This window comes from Macaca nemestrina, chromosome 19 (assembly GCF_043159975.1).
Source record: "Macaca nemestrina isolate mMacNem1 chromosome 19, mMacNem.hap1, whole genome shotgun sequence".
Classification (NCBI taxonomy): domain Eukaryota; kingdom Metazoa; phylum Chordata; class Mammalia; order Primates; family Cercopithecidae; genus Macaca; species Macaca nemestrina.
Genome location: NC_092143.1, coordinates 43,008,866 through 43,031,136, shown reverse-complemented (window position 1 = coordinate 43,031,136; position 22,271 = coordinate 43,008,866). Strand labels below are relative to the sequence as shown.

At 50.7% G+C, this 22,271-nt stretch overlaps 1 protein-coding gene across 8 annotated transcripts in view; it reads left to right on the top strand.

The window, feature by feature from the left end:
* Positions 1-22,271, top strand: part of LOC105489378 (cap binding complex dependent translation initiation factor) — a 339,061-nt gene that overhangs the window by 212,558 nt on the left and 104,232 nt on the right. For 6 of the 8 annotated variants that reach the window (XM_011754136.3, XM_071085394.1, XM_011754132.3 and 3 more), the window contains one exon: positions 19,971-20,463. In XM_011754136.3, coding sequence (XP_011752438.1) covers positions 19,971-20,463 — 493 coding nt within the window. The remainder of the gene's footprint in view (positions 1-19,970; positions 20,464-22,271) is intronic. The other 2 variants (XM_011754139.3, XM_011754134.3) reach the window with 1 other exon arrangement.

The window sequence follows — 22,271 nt, the reverse complement described above, 5'->3', positions numbered from 1 at the left end:
CTGGGATTACTCCTATAACATTACTGTCTTTGATCTTGCCTTTTTCAATGTCATTTCTTAGCTCAGAACACTCCAGTGGTTCCCAATTTCATCCAGAATAAGGGCCAAAGTCCTTTCAATGGTCTGCAAGGCCCCAGATGATTTAGCTCCCACCACCTCTCTGACCTCATCATGTGGCCTCCCCCTTCACACTCTGCACTCCCACCACCCTGCCTTCCTAGGGGCCAGAAGTTCCACCTCAGGGACTTTGCACTGGCTGTTCCCCCTCCCCGGATTGCTCCTCTCCTGGGTTTTTGCATGGCTCCTTCCTCCCCTCCCTCAAGTCTTGGCTGCTCCATGTCACCTTCTCAGGGAGGCCTGTCTTAACCATTCCACCTAAAAAGGCAATCTCCACCAGGGGTGCCCCCACCATACACCAGCATTCCCAGTCCTTCCAGCTTCCCACTTCCATAGGCCTTCCCACGCTCTGGCATTCTCCATGGTGCATTTGTTCTGTTTATCTTCTGCATCTCCCCACTGGGTGGTGAGGAGAGCCTGGCATGGGTGAATGCCCACTACACCGCTGTTGAGTAAGTGTATGAGTGGACAGGAAGGTAGCCAGCCCTGCTCAAAGTCACTTACTTTATCCTCTCAGGGCCTTTCAGCACCTCGCTTAGGGACCTGCCCAGCTCCTTGGGCTACCTCCCTTCCTACAGGTCCCCTCCCGAGACCAGACATAAGACACCCCAGGAAGTCCTAGCCTCAGAGTCCAGATTTGAAGCAGAAGGAAAGGTCAGTTCCCACCATCCACCCTGGACAGCTGGTCACCCTGTCTCTAAGTCTTCTCCCACCTCCCAGGGCTTGTGACATTGCAGGGATGTTAGTGTCCTCGTCTGGGTGGGAGTTATTACTCTTCATACTCCCCGTCACCAGTGGGACAGCCAAGGTTCCTCCTAGCGTAAGAGCCTTCAGGCCAGAGCAGAGGGAGTTGTGGGGCAGAGTTAGCACAGGCCACAGTGGGTTATTGAGGGAAACTGGGGTGTCAGAATGACAGACCTAACCCCCAAACTGGACGTCAGGCAAGTGCGCTCCTGTGTTGTGGCCCATGACACCTTTGTGAAGGATAGAACCCCTGCCTGATGGGCCACTAGGGGAAGGTTTTCAGTTGGACTTGATGGACCTTCACTCACCTGGTGGGGTGTGGTGGGACAGGCCCCAGTACAAACCCCGCTCTGGCTCTGGCTCTGCCCTTGCTCACTCTCTGGCCTGTGGACGAACCTCTCTACCTCTTCCCAGTCACTTCATCTTTAAAGAGACTGTCATCACTGCCACTCAGAGGGCGGCAGTGGAGACTGAGTCCGTGCTGAGGGTGCTGCACCCATACTGGATGGTTAGCATTTTAAAATGGTGGCCCGGCAGATTGGCCCTTGGCGGGGCCCTTCCCAGGGGCCACCGGAAACCGAGAGGCCTGTGGGGCACAGCTCTATCATACGTTGTGGTTTCAAAGTTCACAAATGCCTTTAGGTAATTCCTCTGTTCAGGAATCATAGGAGGGAGTTGTGCTGGTAGTTGGAATATTTACCCGTTGGCTCCTCTCCCTCCCCTCTTCCTCCCCTTCCCCAGATGTCTGCCTGGCCATCTGCAGTGGCCCAGGTGACCTTCTGCTGATGTGCTGTGGGGTCTACCAGGCTATTGTATTTAATAAACTCTTAGAGCATGTGTCCTGTGTTTGATACTCTACAAATATCAATGCACATTGTCAGTACAACCACCCTTTAGGGTAGATGTTATTATGTTTGCATCTTACAGGTGAGGGAACTGAGGCAGAGAGCAGTTCTGCAACTTGCCTGGGGTTACACAACAAGTCAGAGACAAAGCCAGGACCTGGATGCAGGCAGGCTGCCGTAGAGTCTGGGCTCGGATAATTCCCCTTCTTTCTTTCTCTGCTCAGCCCCTTGGGACCTCTCATGGCAGCCTGTGACCCAGCTGCAGCCCTGCCCCTGAAGCCCAGTTCTGACCATCCAGCTTCCAAACTTAGAGACGGCCCCCTGTAGCCGGAACCAAAGGTCCTACCCTTCCCCCTACCATGGACCTCCAGAGTCCTCTAAAACCTGGCCCAACCTAACTTTCCAGAATCTCTTCCTGCAACCCCACCCTCACTGGCCGTGCACCTGCTGTCTCCATCGGCTGGGCCTCCGCTCTCCCTGACCATGCCTGGGCTTTCCCTGCTGGACTGTCCTTTCTCCAGGAACCCCACCCAAGCTGCAAGTCCCAGATCTGCTCTTAGCAGAATGGTCAGGGGTCAGACTGGTGTTCCTCAGTTTACTCTGGCACTTTTATGCCTAAGGACCAGGAGCAAGAAGTATTTCTATCCATCACTCAGGACATCCTGGGCTACTCAGTCCTTGCCCTTGGCCTGCCTTGACTGTCACCTCTTCCCCTACTGCACACCTTGTTCCTTTGTGTCACCAGGGAGCAGAGATGCTCTGGCTTTGGAAGGAGTGGACTCCAGCTCCCAGGACCTCTCCCTACCCGTGGTCAACTCACTGGAAGCCTGGAGTAGCTGAAACCAGACCGTTAAAAAATTCCTGATGGGTTCTAGAAATATTACAGTGTTTTATTTGTAATATTTATCTAGCCCCCCCATGCCCCGACCCCACCAAGTCCAGAAATATAGCATCGTGGTTAAGAGTGTGGGCTCTCCTCAGCTGTGTGACCTGGGGCAAGTTACTTCACTTCTTTATGCGTGTTTCATCAGCTATAAAATGAGGACAATAATGTCACTGTCTACCCCATAGAACTGTGGTGATGATTGAGTAAGCATATTTGTGTTCTTAGAATAGCGTCTTGGACAGAGAAAGCACCATACACGTCATTCATTATCCTGGCAGTTGTTATTGTTAGAAAAGACAACTGGGTCCCAGAGAGGTGTTTCCTCTAGGCCAGTGTCACACAGTTAACAGCCACAGGTTGGAGTAGAGCCGGTAGCCTGCCTCTCCAGCCAGAGTCTGCTCTTTACTCTGCCCCTCCCTCTCCTTGGTGCATGTTGCCAGGCAGTGGGCACTCCATGAGCCTAAAATACCCAGGTGCTACCCTACCCCACCCTGTGTCCTGCCAGCTCTGCCAGCACTGGCCCAGCCCACTCCATCAGCCACATCGCCAGGGCCATCTTTTTTTTTTTTTTTTGAGACGGAGTCTTGCTTTGTTGTCCAGGCTGGAGTGCAGTGATGCAATCTCGGCTCACTGCAACCTCCACCCCCCAGGTTCAAGTGATTCTCCTGCCTCAGCCTCCCAAAGAGCTGGGATTACAGGCATACACCACCATGCCTGGCTGATTTTTTTGTATTCTTAGTACGGGTAGGATTTTGTCCTGTTGACCAGGCTGGTCTCAAACTCCTGACCTCAGGTGATCCTCCTGCCTTGGCCTCCCAACCTGCTGGGATTACAGGCATGAACCACCATGCCTGGCCAACCAAGGCCATCTTTAAGAGGCCTGGCTCAGTTTCTCACCCAAAAGAAGCGGACTCATGGGGCTGAGAGCCTCCCACTCTGCTGTCCTCTCCTCATCTTCATCTTACCTTGGGCCATACTCAGCACAAGAAGGGAGCACAGGGCGCCTCCCGGGGAACAAAGAGCCAGTGAGTGCTGCTGGGACCAAGGGCCTGACACCTGCCTCCTTGTCCTCCAGCTCAGAAACCACTTACCAGGGCTCCTGACCCACAGCAAAAATCTAAACACTTATTTCCAGTGGAGCCCAATACCAACTGTAGAAAGCCAGGCAGGGACAGAAGAACAGGATGTGGTCCCTGCCTGCCTCCAGGGATGAGCTGTGGACATAGGCCATAAACATGCAGACATTTATTCTCAACACTAGGAAAAGGTCCCGGGACAGACAGGGCCTTTCTCTGGGCCAGGGTAACCAGGACCGTTTCCTGAAGGAGACAGCACATGAGCTCCCCAAGAAGCAAGAGATGCGTTGAGGCAAAGATGAGTGGGGAGGGAGTTCCTGCAGGGGAATGGCATGGGTGCTCATAGGGAGAAAGAAAGGAGCAGGGCAGGTTGCAGCACAGTGTCCAGGGTGCCCCGGGATTCTTCTCAAGCCTTGAGGCTCCCCAGAGGGCAAGCAGAGGAATCCAGACCCTTGTGGATGCTCCCCAAAGGGTCTGTAGACCCAAGGTTGCCTGTAAGGGGCTGAACCTGACACAGGAACCCTAGAGATGCCAGAGGAGGCACCTTCTGCATTCGGGCCTCCTGGGTTCACGCGCAGACAGCGAGAGCGTCATGTCTGGAGTCCTGACTTGTCACTGCTGCCGTTTCCCGAGTGAGCGATGACAGCAGCAGCAGAATCAACTTATTGAGGCTTGCTCTGTGTCAGAGCAACACAGAGCCAAGGCGCGGCTCATTTAACCCTTGGAAACCAATGCAATCGCCTTTATCATCATTATTCTCCCATTTCACAAATGGAAAAACTGAGGCATGGACAGTAAGCGCCTTGCCCAGGGGCCCATACTAGAAAGTGACTGGGTCCAGAGTCTGGCTGGGTCCAGAGTCTGGCTCTCCCTGCTTCTGCCAGGGGTATTGGGGTGTTTTTTCGTCTTTAAACAGCGCAGTGTGAATTCTTGCCTGTGGGCGTGGGGTGAGCATCAGGGCTTCATGGAGATGGGAGCAGCACACCCAGGACTCGGCCCCTCCACCAGTTTATCACTCAGCAGCCCAGAGAGCCACTCTGGTGGTTTTGACCATTACACATTTTAAATTATTTTTATTCTTAGTCAAATATTTAATTTTTTACCCATAATGGACAGTTGGTTAAAGGCAGGAAGCATTAAAGAACACTGATATTAAAAGGCTGGTTCATGAGGAACACGTAAGTGGTAATAATTCTGCACATATGCCTCAGGGTGCTCTGGCCGGATCTGCAAGCCTCATTCATCTGGTCAGAGTTCTCGTGTGGCAGCTCCTGCAGCTTGCAGAGCTTCACAACCCCAGGCTGGAGGCAGACAGAGCCCAACACCCATCTATCTGACTCTGTGTCCACAGGGAGCCAAAGCCCTCCTCACTCACGTCATGCAATTTGGACAGAAGCACTTCCTAAAAACTCTCAGGTCTCAGAATTTAGAAACAAAGCAAGAATACTACAAAATCAAACCGGTTGATTTTTGTTTTTTTAGAAAAACAGAAAATTCAAGAATTCCAAACAGCAGGCCATGAAATCAGTTTTTACTTTTTGTTTCTTTTTATGCCTTATATAGTCAAACTTTAGCCTACAGTTTAGTGTGTACTGATGCCAAATCCACAATGTGATGGTAATATGTCATTTTGAAATTTCTTTGTAGAAAATCATGCTTTTGCTTTCATAACTCGTTTGCAATAAATGAAGAAGAATGCATCACTTGATAATTGGCAGAAGGCTAAATTTTGCCTGTATTCATGAATGTTATTAAAGATCGGGTTAAACACAAATCTTGTAATTCACCTCCAATAACATATCAATCTAAAAACTGTATTTGACATAAAGTAACTTCTTTAGTACTACCAAAAATAACAAAATTTTTTTTTAACACTTAAGAGTGTTTCCAAGAGAAAATATTATGGTGAGAGGAATTCTCAAGTCCCAAAGAGTTAAGCAAGATTCAGCTGCGGCAGCCCTCTAAACTGCCCCAGTTTCCACGAAGGTAAAAATAAGAATAATGAGAACTCATCCTTTTTCCCTCCCGTTGAGGGGCTAGGTCTCCTGATAAGTGCCTTACAGGCCTACCCCCGAGAGGAGGGGCTTACTTTGAGAAATTTGACCACAAGTGCTTTCCAAAAGGTCAAACTGACTTGCTTTTGGTGAGTGCTGGTACACAGGCCCTCCCAAGTTCCCCAAGATGTGGGAGGGTTTGGCCGCCCTTCAGACTGTGCCCAGACACTCAAGTTCCATTAAGGATTCTATTGGTTCCAAGTACACAGATGCACAATGAGCTCTGTGTTCAACCCTGGTAGTGCCATCCTATGGTAAGGGGTCTCTGCAGTTTCACCTCCTGCTAGGTGCAGCAGGACCCCCTTGTGTCAATTTTATTGTATTTCATTTGGTTTGCCCAGTGTGTAAGAAATTGACTTAAGAAAAATTGCCACCAAGCCTTTGTTGAGCTTGGCATTTCTTCTAGAATGGCCTCTCCCCTCCTCCCTTTTAACTAAATCCTGCTTATTTTTAAAAACTTTTGATTCTGACAAAATTTCAGACTCTCAGAAAAGTTGCAGGAATAGTACAAAGAATTCTCATATATCCATCACCCAGTTTCCTGTGATGTTAACATTTTATCCTTCTTTCTCTCGTATACATTTTTTTCTGACCCGTCTGAGAGTAAGTTGCCAAAATGATACCGTTTTACTGCTAAATATTTCACAGTGTGTTTCTTTAAAACAAAGACTTTTTTTCATAACCACAATACAATTCTCAAAATCAGGAAACTGACATAGATACGATACTGTAATTGAGTCTATAGACCTTACTCATATTTCTCTAACGATTGATCCTAGACTGTGGGCTGCATTCAATTGTGATGACTTGTTAGTATCTTTTAACCTGGGGCAGTTCTTTTTTTTTTTTTTTCTTTTGAGATGGAGTCTCAGTCTGTCGCCCAGGCTGGAGTGCAGTGGCGCAATCTCGGCTCACTGCAAGCTTCCATCTCCCGGGTTCACACCATTCTCCTGCCTCCGCCTCCCCAGCAGCTGGGACTACAGGTGCACATCACCACGCCCGGCTAATTTTTTGTATTTTTAGTAGAGACAGGGTTTCACGGTGTTAGCCATGATGGTCTCGATCTCCTGACCTTGTGATCTGCCCGCCTCGGCCTCCCAAAGTGCTGGGATTACAGGCGTGAGCCACCGCGCCCGGCCAACCTGGGGCAGTTCTTAAGTCTTTGTATTTCATGACATTGGCCTTTTTTTAAAGAGTGACCAGTTATTTTTGTAGAAGGTCCCTCAATGTCAGTTTCTCTGGCATTTCTTCATGATTGGACTTGGGTTATACGCACTGTAGTGATGTGACCTTCCCAGTGCACCTTGTCAGGAGGTATGTGCTGTTCTTTAATCCCCTGCCTGGTGATGTTAACTGTGATTACCTGGCTAAGGTGGTGCCTGCCAAGTTTCTCCACTGTAAAGTTACAAGTTTTCCCTTTGTAATTAAGAAATATCTTTGGGGAGATATTTTGAGGCTATGCCAATGTTCTGTTTTTCTTCAAACTTTCACCCACTGACTTCTATTGATGATTCTTGCTTGAAACAATTATGCTTATGGTGGTTGCCAAATGATTTTCTAATTCCATCATTCCTTCTAAATGTATTAGTTGCCTTTTATCATAAGGGAAAGCCTTTCATTGACTTTTAACTCACTGCTCTAAGCCTCAGGACCCCAGCATTTGGGAACTAGTAGAGCAGGTCTTTGTCCCGGAATACACAGGCTGACTCTTAGCTGAGTGGTGTTTAATGTGAAGGTTATCAGCACCCTGCTACCAGGTCCCTTGTATTTTGGAAGGTTCTAGACAAAGAAACTGTCTGCTGGGAAGCCATGTTCCAAGATGGCTGGGCTGGGGGTTCTGCTGTGCATGAAACCTTGAGGAGTCCTCTCTGTGATAATGTCTCACCACGGCCCCATCAGTTCCACCAGCCCTGGCTCAAAAATGTGGCCCAGAGAGGCCCTACTCCAGCTAACTCCATTTCATATTTCCTCTCCTTCCCAGGATGGAAAGACAGCCTTTCAGGGACAAGCGAACCTGTCAGTAATGAAGTCGTGAGTGAAGGAGACAGTCCCAGAAGGGTGGCTGGGCTGTGAGGCCTAATGGAGTGAGGTGGCTGGCGGCATTCTCCGCCAAGAGCCTGGAAGCTCCACAGCCCACGAAGCCCAGCTGGCTCCTCTGTGTCCCATCTGCGGGGTCATCTTTGCTTCACGTGGGGGCCTTTCCCCAACAAGGGCCGGCATCCCCTCCCAGGGCCAGCCCAAGGCAGAGGGAATGTGGACAAGGTTTATCATCACCCTGTGGTCAGAACTTTTAGCTCAGGCTGTTAGCTGTTTTCCAGCCCCCAGGCACACCCACGACACCTGTCTGCTCTCAGAGGTGCCCCAGGCTCCACGCTGTCCCTCTTGAAAAGTGTCTCTCCTGTGCTGCGCTCCTCTGGAACGCTTATGTGTGGGACACCAGGGTCACAGATTGCTGGCCTGATGGAGTACTCGGTGCCTACTGATTGAAGTGAGAACGTGTGGGGAGGGTCTTGATGGGTGTGGAAGATCAGGCACAGGGACAAGCAGATGAGGCACTATGATGGTGGCACCGCCTCTCTAGCTCTTGCCTGGTAGACAGGAGGGCCAGGCTGGTCAGGAGGAGTCAGAAATTAGGTGAGAGGGAGCATTGTCACCAAAGGTTTCAGGTCAGAGCGTGGCAAGATGATAGGCCACACAGCAGGATGGACAGAGGAGAGAGGCCTCAGTGTGGCATGGTCTCTTCATCCAGAAACAGAGACTTTGAAGGCCTGGGTCAAAAATGCTGAGTCCAGCACCCTGGCGCCTGATCCAGGATGGAGCTGAGTTCCCCAGCAGTCTTAAGGGGATCCTCCCATCCCCACCGCTTCTCTGTCTCCATCCAACCTCCAACCACTGCCAGTGTCTCTACTCTTCTTTTTCAAGGTATTCCTCTTGGTTCTGTGGGTCCTTCCATTACCTCACCTCCTCCAGGAAGCCCTCCCTAACCTCACCCGGAGAACTCACCAGACCCCTTGTCTTGTCCCATGCTGTGGTGGATGGTTCTTTGAATAGACATAGCAATTTTGCTGCTAGATTTTAAGATCCCCAAGGGCAGGAACCATATGTTATGTTGCTTTGTGGCAACCTGAGCCCCTACGCATAACAAATACACCAGAGTTTGATCAGATTTTAGGATTGCAAAGGAAGACTCAAAAGCTGGTATGTGGCTCTAACCAGATCTCAGGGGAGAGGCCAGCCTGAGAAACAATATTCTTCATTTGTTGGATCAAATGTGGTTTTCAATGAATCAAGAATAAACTACGATGGGTGAGGAGGCTACCATCGGCCAGCTTGCCAACCAGTGCTGAGCCTCCAGTGCCCCATCTCCTGCCCCCGCAAGCTCCCAGTGGGTTCCTGGCTAAGAATCTTGGGAAACCCCAGTAGGCAGGCTTGCATGGAGGGCCTCTAGCCAGAAGTAGAGAGGTGCGCTGGGCAGGGGAAGGGCCTGCACTGGAGCCAACAGGGTGGCAGCCCACACACAGCTCAGGCCGCTGAGGTGTGTTCATTGTCCTAGGGAAGCTCCTGACACCTCGGAGTCCTGGGGTCACTATTCGGTTTCATGCCCAGGCCTTGAAGTGAAACACTTCATTCAGAAAGTCTAGGAGAAGAGAAATTGGCTTGTTCAAGAGGATTTTGCGACCAGGGGCTGCGGCTCACGCTTATAATCCCAGTGCTCTGAGAAGCCAAGGTAAATGGAGGGCTTCGGCCCAGGAGTTCAAGACCAGCATTAGCAGCATAGCAAAACTCCTGTCTCTATAAACATTAAAAAAAAAAAAAAAATTAGCCAGTCATGGTGGCACGAGCCTGTAGTCCTAGCTACTTGGGAGACTGCGGTGGGAGGATCATTTGAGCCCTGGAGGTCAAGGTTGCATGAACTATGGTCATGCCACTGCACTCCAGCCTGGACAACAGAGCAAAACCCAAACCCCTGACTCTAAGAAATAATAATAATAATAATTTAACAAAAAAGGAGGTTTTTGTTATAGGTCACCCCATCAATGGCCAAAGTAATGGAGAAAGCAGCCCTTTCCACCAGTCCCAAGATGGACTTTGACGAATTACAATGCCCAGTCCTTTGCATTTTCTCAGTTATTCCTACCAGATTATTTTAAATAGCAGTGAGGAAGTTTTTCTAGAAGAGCACAGATGGGTCAGTCTCTTGGAGTGAAGAGCACAGGCGCAAGATGGGGGTTCAGGCCCTGGTCCTGGATGGGCTTGCTGCTCAACCTCTCCCAAGGGGGAAAGGCTCCCCCAGGGTTGCTGTAAGGATCAAGGGGGAACATGTGTGTCCCCAGCAGATGGGGGCCACTCAGTGTTTGTTAAATCTGAGTACCATGGTGACTTGGGACGAAGGGAGGGAGGGAAAGAGGGAGGGATAATGATGGTGCTAAACTGAGTGTCACTACATCTTTACTCCACCTTCACTCCAGCCCTGAGAGTGGAAGGAAAGTCAGAAACCCAGAGGTGTGGGACAGTGTGGGACAATGGAGTCAGGCCCATTCCCTGGGAAGGCACCTCCCGGAGATCGGCGCAGCCCGTCCTCACAGCTACCGTGTGCATAGCTGTTATGAGGGCCATTTGATTGATAAGATAACAGAGGGGCAGAGAAGTTAAGTGACTTGTCCAAGACCACCCAGCTAGACCAGGGCAAAACTAGCATATGAACCCAAGGCTGTCTAGCTTTCGAGTTGTCACCACATCAGGCTGTCTCTCCAGATGAGAACTCTTTAGAGGGCTGCTGAGGTCCAGGAGGGCTTCCTGGATGACGTGCTGGTTGCAGAATAGGCAATAGCTAATTAGTGAGGTATAGGGCACTGCGGTTTCTAACTGTTGGTCAGTGATCAGACACCTCCCATGACAGGAAGCTCACCATGTCCCCCGACAGACCCCTCTGTTGCAGGGCAGCCATCCCCATGAGAAAGTTCCTTCGGTAAGTGAGTCCAGGCTGCATCTCTGAGCCTTGCCTCTACTGGCCGCTCCTCCCCACCCCTCATTTTTCAGACAGACTCCATGATTGGTCGCATCTGGGATTTTAAAGAACTTTTAGGTGACTTTCTCTCCATGTGCCTTCCTCTTGGTCCTAGCTTTTCTAGTTTAAGGGCTGTTCCACCACGCCGAGTTGGTGAGATTAAAACAGGCAAGAAAGAGTGACTTCCGGGAGAGCGACTTCTAGGTCAATCAACTCGTGGGATGAGTGAGACAGCAGAGGGCCAGCTAAGGCCCATCGGCCAGGGTACCGAGGCCAGCTATGGTGGATTCAAATGGCCGGGCTTTGGGCCGGTGGTAGAGGAAGTCACTGAAGGTGGATCCCAAGCTGTGGGGACCCCGTCACAGTATTTCCCTCGGGATGATGGTAGTGAATGTTGGGTGATGAAGAGTTTCATGGTGGGAAACTACGCCCAAAGCTCAGCCCTTAGAGCCCAAAACCAGAAGAGAATCCAGACATCCTGGGGTCTCTTCCTTGACCTAACATTTGAAACAGCCCCAGTCTTCCCATCTGTACTATGGGTACATGGTGTGATCCCTCCCTCTGCATAGCTGGAGGATTCGTGCTCTATTGCTTGGAAAACCCACGGCATAATAATATTACAAACAAACACTAATATAGCACTTATATCAAGTCCTTTAAAACTCACAAGAACCCGATGAGATGGTTTTCGATTTGTTCCCATTTTACAGGGGAAGAAGCTAAGGCACAGAGCAGTTAAGGAACTTGCCCAAAGTTGAACAGCTGAAAGTGCAGCGTCAGGATTTGAACTCTGGGGATCTGGCTCCAAAGTCCATACTTCAAACTTCCAGGAACTACTGTGAAGCTCAGGGGATGCCCAGAGCCACCAGCAGGCTGCAGTGAGGGTCCATGGGCCAGATCTGGGAGACTGCAGGCCTTGGCAGGCTGAGCGGAAGGGCGAGGGCCTTCCCCTGGAAACACTCCACCAGGTTCACGCGGAGCCTGGCGACTCCCCAGGGCAGCCGCGTGCTCTTCCCATGACATCACGCTGCCTCAGAACTTTTGAGGCTGAGGATTCTTGGAATGCTGGATTCACCCTGGAACAAAAATAATACCTCGTATTTAGAACGTGCTTTTGTTCCCCACACGCTTTCCCGGGCTTCATTTCATTGTAGCCTCAGACTAGCCTTGTGATCCAGGCAGGAGTCCTGTAGGTGGGAGGCCACCCTAAGAACCTGAGTCGGGATTGGTCTCCCCATTCTGCAGGTGGGAACACTGAGCCACGGGGAGTTGAGTGGTTAGCCAAAGCTGCCCAGCAAACTGGTTCTGGGCAATGTGGGCCAAGAGCCCTGGATTTCTAGTGGGGTTGAGAGGAGGCCTCAGAAATGGGTCCGCAGTTGAGTGAAGCTCAGAACCCCATAGAATATCCCCAAGAAAGCCTTTTTCCCTTGGCCTTCTGTGCTGCCCCAAGATGGAGGAAGGTGGCAGGAGTCTGCACGCTTTCCTCCCTTCACCACGAGGCAGCAGTGAAGCCAGAGGGGCCACCCCAAAAACAAACCCCCAGCCCTGCCCCACAGGCCCCAGCCACAGGAACCAGCAGACTGTGGTGGGAAAGGGCTGTTCCCAGCACAGATGGAAACCAAGGACTGCTGCGGCTTCTGTGGTTTTCCCCAGACGCAGTGGAGCCAAGGCTGGCTGGCCGGATCTCCAACCCTCCCATCCAGAGCCCTCCCAGGCTCTCCCCTCACCAGCCCCAGCCTCCCCATTCCCAGCAGGCCCTGGCTCAACCCTCCGCCTTTGCTTCTGCACCACACGCTGCCATAGGACAGCCCACGGCTCCCTCCTTGCTGACTTTGGCTGAGGCCTGTGGTCCTCTGAATTTGGGTTTAGTGGCTCAGCAATGGTGTGCAAGCTGCCCTACACTCTCAGCACCCTCAGTGTGGTGGCTGAGGGCACACATTCGGGGGCCAAACTACCTAAGTTCAAACCCAGACGCTGCTTGGTGCAAGCTGTGTGGCATTGGGCAAGTTTCTTACCCTTTCTGTGCTTTGAAGATCTCTCTGTAAAATGGGGTGAACAATAGTGCTTCTTTTGGGGTTAAATGAAAGCCATGCCTGGCTCACTGTAACTGCTTCCTACATGTTAGCTATGAACCATTCTTTTGCATCCCTGTGATGTGAGTTTGAGTCCTGTGGCCTCAGGGCCACACTTAGAGTGTGTAAACTGCCTGAGTCCAGGGCCTGCGCTTGGTTTATGCTCCGATGGGACTGTCTTGACTTTCTCAATAGCTTTTGAACCAGGCGCCCACATTTTCATCTTGCACTGGGTTCCACTCATTATGTGGCCAGTCTGCCTCCAGGCCAGAGTAGGACGTAGGACTGTGCCGCTCTCTGCTTCCTTTCCTTTGTGACTCTTGTCCTGGGATGAAGCTAGAGACCTGTTTCTGTAACTAATGGATTTACATCTGTCTCTCCAAATGGACCCTCAGCTTCATGAAGGCAGCAGCCCTGTGCACTGGTCATTGCTGCCTCCTCCCCAGATCATGAGGAAGAGAGAGAGAAGGCTCTGCCTCATCTGAAGGAAGTGGATGGTTTGGGAGCATTTCAGAGGCACACACAAGACACTCCGGTGGCAGAGACATGGGTGTGATGTAGGGCGTTCCAGACTGTAATCGTATCAGGAGTCTGGAGGGCTCGGGTGGGACCCTGGGAGCTGGGGAAGGCTCCCGCTCAGGTCTGGACCTTAAGACCTGGATGGGATTAGGGGAGTGCTGAAGGACTCCATAGGGACAGCTGAACAGCTTTGTCACACACATACCCTGCCTCCACCCCAACTTCTCTCAGAGGGCTGCAGGAGCTATGTGGCCTCAGGTGAACCCACTGACATCTCTGATTAACCTCTGGGCAGAACAGAGTCTCAGCATGTGTTTAATTAATGAAACAACATTGAACCAGCCGTTCTCTGCATCATTTATTGTTCATTCATTCATTCATTCATTCTACAGTTGGTGAGAAAAGTCTTTGCCTGTAGGGTACAGAGGTACCAGTCAGACCTTGCTTCTATTCCAGAGCATCATTCGGCGAGGTAAACATCTGATTTCTAAAGCTTTTAGTCCATGCAGTGAGATACCACACTTCTTACATGAACTTTTGCCTAGGCTGGCAAAGACCTCAATCTTGAATTGTTTTCCACCCAACTCTGAGCAAAGAGAGCCACAAAATCTATTGGAGTGGGAGAGTCTGCAGCTTGGCTGGCCGCCCACGGTGGCAGGAGTGTTTCTGATGCATGCTGGCCCTCTCCTCTCAGGGTTGTCAGGAGGGAGTGTTCGGGAAGCAGCTGGTCCAGTGCTGCTGTTGCCGCCATGATGATAACGATGGGCCCTGGCGATTACAGGGCCTGTGTGTTGCCTAAGCTTTGTAGCGATGCCCCCAGTTCTCCATAGAGCACTGAGATCTCCAATAAGTAATTGTTAAATCCAGTCATATGGCGCGTTACAGCAGAAACAGATCTGAGTTCCGATGAGGGCTTTGCTACTAACTAGCTGGGCAACCCTAGAAGAACAAAGCAACCTCTCTGGACCTTGGTTTTCTTATCCATCATGCTGTAACTCATGTAATCCTCACAACTGCCCCTCAGGTGGGGACTGGCACAGCTGGAAACAGACACAGAGAGGTGAGATCACCCAGCCCATGAAACTGAGTGGCACAGTGCCAGGCTCTGTGCACGCTGCCATCCCCCAGACAGACCTGGCAAGGAGTGTCCTTCAGGGGACACCCATCATCTGATTCAGCCCTGCGCGCACCATGGGTGCTGTTAGTGCAGGTCACTGTGATCCTTGTCTCTGAGGGTTCATCAGCCAATGCCATGATGTCCCTTGGTTGACTCCCTCATGAGGGAAGAAAACCTCCCCTCCCTTATACTTTTCCTTTTTAGGCTTCCCCATCATTCTGCAAACTGGGGTGGGTGTGTGTGGCGACTTTTGTTCCTGGGTCCTATGTGCCATCGCTTGGCTAAGCAGCCCCTGAGCTGCAAAGAAATTGCTGGTGCCTGTGCCTCCGAGCCTCACTGCAACTCTTGCATTGTCCCAGGTGGCTGGGCCAGGGCAGGCAGAGCTCACTCAGGGCATGTGTAGGTGGGCAGGAGTGGAGGTGCCTACGCTGGTAATAAGCAGTCATCACTTTTCCTGAAGGCAAGAAATATGAGCCCATGCATAGTTTTAAAACCACTTGCCCTAGGAATTTTGCTTTCAGAAATTTTTAAGCAGACCTACAAATTATGTGGTAAAGTGTCCGACATGGAGAGAACCATAATAAGTCAGTGGCCCTCAGAATATCTAGTTGGGAACGATTATGAAATAAAAAAACGAACAGAGGGACATTTGTCTCCATTTGGACTGCTGTTAAAACCATTTTTTTAAAACAAAATTTGAAGTTATTCTCCCTACACCCACCTCCCAAAATGCAGCTGTGGTGTTCTGAGAACATTTTTGTTTTTTTGTATAAAAGAGAGCAGTCTTAGAGTGAAACAAGACATCTGATTTCAGAACCCAAAGAAGAAAGAATAAACTAAATGAAAGATGGAAAAAGCATAAACTGACAATTTCCATTCTCAAAAAAATAAATAAATAAAAAGCATTATTTTCCCAACAGCAGGTGTTGCCAGTAGCACAAATGGAATATTAACCTTATCTCCTGGGCCATTCTTCCCGACCCGAAGAAGACTTCCCCAGAAGTAGAGGCAGAGAGATGAGGTTTTGCCCTTCTTGCTTGCAGGGCTGCAAAACTGGGTGTCCAGTATGTTTCCCAACCCCGGATCCACATATCCATGTGTCTGAGACCAAGTGCAGCCTCCTTGCCGGGTTTCTGGGAGCAAAAGTGGCTCATCCCTGGCCCAGCCAAACCCCAAACCCACAGGTTTCGTGGGGAGCAGCCAGCTGGCCCCTGAATGAAGGTATCGATGGAACCCAGCGCCAGCAAACACAGAAGAGAGAGGAGCTGGTTTTGGCTGGCCCAGCCAACGACCGCTGACAAATATTTGTGAATGGCCGGAGCAGGGAAGCCTGGGTCTCCATTGTTGGAGAATGAGGCCCAACCCCAAGTCTGTTCCAGTGCCCTTAGCGGCCCTTTTGGCTCCTTCTCCGGCAAAGAACTTGGACCTCATGCAGTTATCACCACCGAGGTCTCAGTGGCCATTCAGCCCTTTCTCTCCATTAGTAGAGGTCACTGCGGTCTTTGTCCCAGAGTGTTCGTCAGCCAAGGAGGCTAAAAGGAGACTAGGAGACAGACGGGAGGTGGTTGCAAGGTGCTGTGATTAGTTGACAGGCTTAGCCCACTCATGGAGCCCATGGCAGTCCCTCTGCCGTGGGAGTGCACCTCATGGAGCCTCAGTTGTCTTATCTGTCGAATGGGAAGAAAGGTTCTCGGCCCGCCTGCACACAGAGGCCAGTCCCAGCAATTACTTGCCCTGAGAACTAAGCAAGGCCTTGTGCAGGAAGAAGGAAAAGGGAGGACAGAGGGACAATCTTTTTTTTTTTTTTTTTTTTTTTTTTTTTTTTTTTTTTTTTTTTAGACGGAGTCTTGCTCTGTCGCCCAGGCTGGAGTGCAGTGGCCAGATCTCAGCTCACTGCAAGCTCGGCCTCCCGGGTTCACGCCATTCTCCTGCCTCAGCCTCCCAAGTAGCTGGGACTATAGGCACCCGCCACCTCGCCCGGCTAGTTTTTTGTACTTTTTAGTAGAGACGGGGTTTCACCGTATTAACCAGGATGGTCTCGATCTCCTGACCTCGTGATCCGCCCGTCTCGGCCTCCCAAAGTGCTGGGATTACAGGCTTGAGCCACCGCGCCCGGCCCAGAGGGACAATCTTAATGCCTCTTTCTCCAGTGGCATCTGGTTTCTTCTCTGCCCTCCCGGGGCCCACCCAGTTGATTCTATCTGCCGTTTAGCTCTATATCAAGACCTCCTTCTTTTGAACCTGTTAGTCTTGCCTACCCAATTAGGAGGGAACACTTGAGGTGGACTCCCTGGCTTCCCTCCCAACTGAGCATGGCTTTCCACATGTACAAAGGAGCCGCCGCCCAGCAAGGGTGAGCCTGAGCACTCCCACTAGTGCCAAGTGGCCTGGGGCATTCTTGGCCATTGCTAGATTGTCAGGACTGGCTGGCTCCAAGCTCTTTCGAACTAGGAAGACATGGAATTCCGGGTCCCTCCAGATTTCCAGGAATGAGCTGCAAAAGCCCTGCAGGAGCCAGCTGATTTCTTTCTGGAGCCCCTGACCACCAGCCATGTAGCAATTACTTCCTTCCCCTCCAGGTAGACAGAAGTTGTTTTCTTTTCTGGGGGTGGAGGCGTGCACTGGGTAGAGAGAGGGAAATCCCTGATATGGCAAGTGGGAAACCAGGCAGTTTCAAGATGGATGTTGGGAAGGGCTTGGTCAACCATCCTTTGGGGACATTTCTTGGGCCATAGATGCAGGCGCCACAAAAATTCTAAATAAGGATGACAAAAGTTGTGAGAATCAATTATTATCTGCCAGGGAATTTCCAAGGTTCCTCTCTGGGCTTAAAAATAACTCACGTTGAAAGAACAAAGAGCATGGAAGGAGCAATTAGTTGAAAGTAATTGAGAAGTTAAAGGAGGGAGAATTCACAAAAAGTCACAGGCACGAGACGCCCTGAGGAGTGGTCTGTGGACCACAGTTTCTGCTGGGTTCTCCAATGGGGGTTGCCTTATACTCTGCAGAATGAGGGCTGCAGCTCTCCATGCTGACTCAGGCAGTTGGGGGTGGGCTGGGCTGGGTAATCGGAAGGCCAGTTGGTGGTAGAATCACTGGGAGGAACCTGACTCAAGGGCCCCACTTTTCTGATGGGGCCCAACTCTTCTCCAGGTGCTGGTGCCGATAGCTCCTACCCTGCCATGGGGAGTGAAACTGAATATTTCAGCAATGCCATTGAGGAGGGAGGTGTGTTTGGGAATGGAGGGGCTGTCTCTCCCACCCAAGTGTCAAGGCAACAGTGCCCTTGCCCAGGAATGTATATCAGAACCCAACAAGATTGAACTTGGACACCAGGGATGAAAAATGTCATGCAGGCCTCCTGAGAAGGGCCCAGGGCATGCCTAGTCAGCAGGATTCAGTTCAGGGTGCCAGATTTTTACAGATATTTTAATAATGATTCTTAAATTATTGAAATAAATACAGACAACCCCAAACCTTGGACACTGTATATAAAAACAAACCTAAGAAGACTCTGAAAGGTAGAAAGCAGACAGACAGGTCAGGGACCTTGGGAGCTGAAGAATGACACACGGCTGATTTCCTGGGGTTTTCCTCTTGGCTCAGATATCCCAGACTTGGAGCTAAAGAAACTGGAGACCCAGAAACACGCTGAGGCCCAAGCAGACAAACGGAGCCCCAACAAAAGCCTACTCTTTCTAGCCAGAGGACCAGGAAAGGGGCAGCCTAGCAAGAGAGAAAACTCGAGACAGTAGCTACTTTCCTCCAGCCAAACCCCCCTGCAGGAACTGTAGCCCCACTCCCACCCACCACTCCACTGGAGGTCCAATGAGGGGCAAGGTACCCAACACCCCAACAGGGTGGGATCAAAGGGACTGTCATCCCCATTGGGGATAATGAGCTACTAAGCTTTTCAATGGTGGCTTTTCAATGAAAAAAAAAATTTTACTAATTTTAGTGGGAAAAAATAATGCATTTAACCCCAACCCAACCCAGGATACCCTCAATTTTTCACAGATAAAATGTATCAAGTAAATATTAAAATTGAATTTATGTAAGTAATAAGCAATAAGTTGTAAGTAAATAAATACAATTTGTTCAAAACATGCTGTGCAATGAAGGTCTGTGGTACCCAAGATGGGTGACGGAGGAGGTGCAGAGCTTATTCTTTAGAAGTTTGTTATCTTTCTGCAAAATCTTTCCACTATTTTACAACCTTTGAGGAATTCCTGCTTATCTTGTGCTCCAGCTGCACTTCCAGTAAAGTTGTGGCATGGAAAACACCCTGAGGGTAAGATGGAGTTTGAACATAGTAGTGCTTTGAGTGGCAGGAAGCAGCCTTCGAGCCAGCCAGAAGGGTCATGAGAATGCCCCTCACCACCTCTTCACTTGTCTTTTGGCCACAACTCAAAAGTTTGGGGTTTGTTCCTGGTGCACAACTCATACCTGTTCCCTGTGCTTAGAGAGTGTTGTCAGATGAGCCTGTCTTGACCTACACCCATCATGTTAAATATTCCTTCTGTATCTGTTTGCTAGGTTGCTATAACAGAGTACCACAGACTGGGCTGTGTAAACAACAGGCATTTTATTTTCTGACACTTCTGGAGGCTGGAAGTCCAAGATGAAGGTGTCAGTGGGGTTGATTTCTTCTGAGGCCTCTCTCCTTGAACTGCAGATGGTCTCCTTCTTGCTGTGTGTCTATGTGGTCTTTCTTCTGGGCATGTAGCCTCCCTGGTGTCTCTGTGTGTCAAAGGTTCCTCTTGTTATAAGGCCACTAGTCAATTCGGATTAGGGCGCACCCTAACAGACTCATTTAATTTAATCACCTCTTTAAAGGTGATTTGTCACATCTCTTCTCCAAATACAGTCACATTCTGAAGTATTGGGGGTTAAGGCTTCAACATATGAAGTTTTGGGGGGTGATGGGGGACACAATTTAGCCCATAAAAAATTCTTATAGCATGTTTAGTTTGTGGGTTTAGGGGTGACAATGACAATGTTCCAGGAAAAAAAAAAAAAGTTGTTTGAAAGGGATATAACTTTTCAAAAAGCATTATGGTGAATAGTCATTCGTAGGAAGGTGCTTGTGAGAAGCAGATCTGTGTATGCATCTTTGCTGGTACATGCATAGACTATGTCTGGAAGATTCACACACGTGGAACGGCGGCTTCCAAGGCCATAAGTGATGACAGAGTCAGAGGCAGGAGGGTTCCCTGTTATCTGCTACTGGATTTTTAAAATTTTGTTCCACATGCATGCATTCACACATATTCTAATAAGTGAATAAAGTACTGATTTTAAGGAAAGAATTGGCTTTGGTCCTCTGCAGTAGCAAGGACCCGTCCGCCTGTTCTCTGCTGTATCCCCAAGCGCTGTCACAGACTCTGGCACGTAGAAGGTGTTCAGGAAGTGTTTGTTGGAAGAATGAATATATGGACAAGGCAATGACTTCCTGTTCTGGCGGCTGGGCACAGGGACTCTGACTGGCCCGCCCAGTGATCGCCCTCTCTGTCTTTCCTCTTCCGTTTACAGGCGGCAGCAGAGACCTCCAGGGGGGAACAAGCCCCAACAGCATGGTGACCACCAGCCAGGCAGTGCCAAACACAACAGGGACCACCAGAAATCGTACCAGGGGGGCTCAGCGCCCCACCCCTCAGGGAGACCCACTCACCACGGCTACAGCCAGAACCGGCGCTGGCACCATGGCAACATGAAGCACCCACCAGGCGACAAGGGGGAGGCAGGCGCACACCGCAATGCCAAAGAGACCATGACCATCGAGAGCCCAAAACTAGAGGACACTGCAGGGGACACCGGGCACAGCGGCCTCGAGGCCCCCCGCAGCCCTGACACCCTGGCCCCGGTGGCTTCTGAGCGGCTGCCCCCACAGCAGCCAGGGGGGCCAGAGGTTGAGACAAAACGTAAAGACAGTATTCTTCCCGAGCGCACTGGGGAGCGGCCCAAAATTACCCTGCTCCAGTCTTCCAAAGACAGACTGCGGCGAAGGCTAAAGGAAAAGGTACCGGTAATTGAATTTTTGTTGTTCTCTTGCACCAGGGAGGACAGCAAGAGGTAGGCACTTTGGTAGGTGGGCACAGTGCAGAGCCTTGTGGGTTTGGGGGTCTGGGGAGCCATGTACAGGGAAGCAGGGGCTTCTATGACTGCAGGGACCCACCACACTGGTCCACCACTGCCAGCAGCTAGGGCCATCATGAACCCCTCCAGCACACTGGGGCTTTTCACCCTCTAGCCTCCAAGAGGCCCAGGGTAGGCACTTGGCACCAGCCCCCAGCCCAAGGGAGTCGAGGGAAGAGATGCATGCCTGGGAGTGATGGGGGAGGTGCAGGGAGCATTTTCTAGGGTTAGATATTGTTTGTGCTGAAGGGACACATGTTTTTCCCCAAACGGGGAAACATGGAGCTTATGAAAGAAGGACTGAAGCTTTTCTACAGGTGAGTACCATCCAGGCAGAGGTGAGTTGTTCAGAGTGGGAGCAGGCTGATTCCAGCCTTCCTGTTTCCTGCCTTCATCATCCAGCGGCCAGGGAGTGCTCTACAGTGCAGACCATAAGGCAGCTCCATTCTCAGCATCTCGCAGGTGCCAGCCTGCGCCAGCATAAGCCCGAAAGTGAGGCCTCCTTACGTTTGCTCCTGGGATCCTCTTTCTGCACCCTGGTCCTGGCCTGGCCCACAGCTTCAGTAGATGACCCTAACCTCCAGAAGAGGGCTAGGGATTTGTACTGGCAGCATTAAGTCTACTGTGCTCACCCTAGCACCACCACCCCGACCCCACTGCCCAGCAAGGGCACAGGTAAGGTCACCCTGGAGAAGACCTGTCCCAAGAAAGGCCAGCTTGCCCACAGCCATCCCACACAGCAGCAGCGCCTACAGAGTCTTCCTCCTGGGGCTTCTGCAGAGCTCCATGTTCTAGGCTTCTCCTCCATCTTCCTCTACTGCTGTCTTTCCTCAGGCTCTTGCCCCAGAGGCCAGGCCCAAGGTCCACACTCAGGCAGGATAAGGCAGGTCGGACCTCTTCTTGGATCCACTCTTGAAGATAAGATGCTGCTCCCAGTATCCGCCCCACCAAGTCCTCTAGAGTTCTGCTAAATGTAACTGCAGGGCGGCAGAATGGAAACAGCACGGGCTTTAGAACACAGCTGAGCAGGCTCAGACTTCACTTTGCCTTTGACTGGCTGGGTGGTCTTGGGCAAGTCACCTAACCTCCCTGAGCCCCAGTTACTCATCTGTAAAATGGGCGTAATACTACACACCTTGCTGAGAGACTGTGAAGGTTAAGTGAGAGAACGTGTACAGATGTGTTCTTGTGGGTAGTTCCTATTCTATATGCAGATCACTGTTCCTGCCCTGGGGCCCAGATGGTCTGGAGAGAGGGGTATATGGGGGAATGGAACAGAGAAGGTAGATCTATAGATCAGTTTCAAGAACTCCACTCAGGCGAGGCCTCCTGAACTCCTGGACCAAGAAGACATGGGCTCAGGCTCAGGCTGGGTCACTCCCCACTCTGCTAGCTGCTCACTCTAAAAAAGGGTAAATCCTAGGTAGCCACCAGCCACATCCTCAACATTTTCATCAAGGAAAGCAACACTGTCCTTCTCCCTTTCAAGAGACAGGTAAAGCGTGAGATGTCTCTTGGGGTGGGGAGTTGTGTCCTATTAAATTTACCCAGGGACTCAGAGTAGCCTTCCCTGAAGAGGTGGTTGGGTTTGAGGAGAAGAACTAGGACACCCTATTCCTTCACCCAGGATTCAGCCCTTTTTTTTTTTTTTTTTTTTTTGGAGACAGAGTCTCGCTCTGTCGCCCAGGCTGGAGTGCA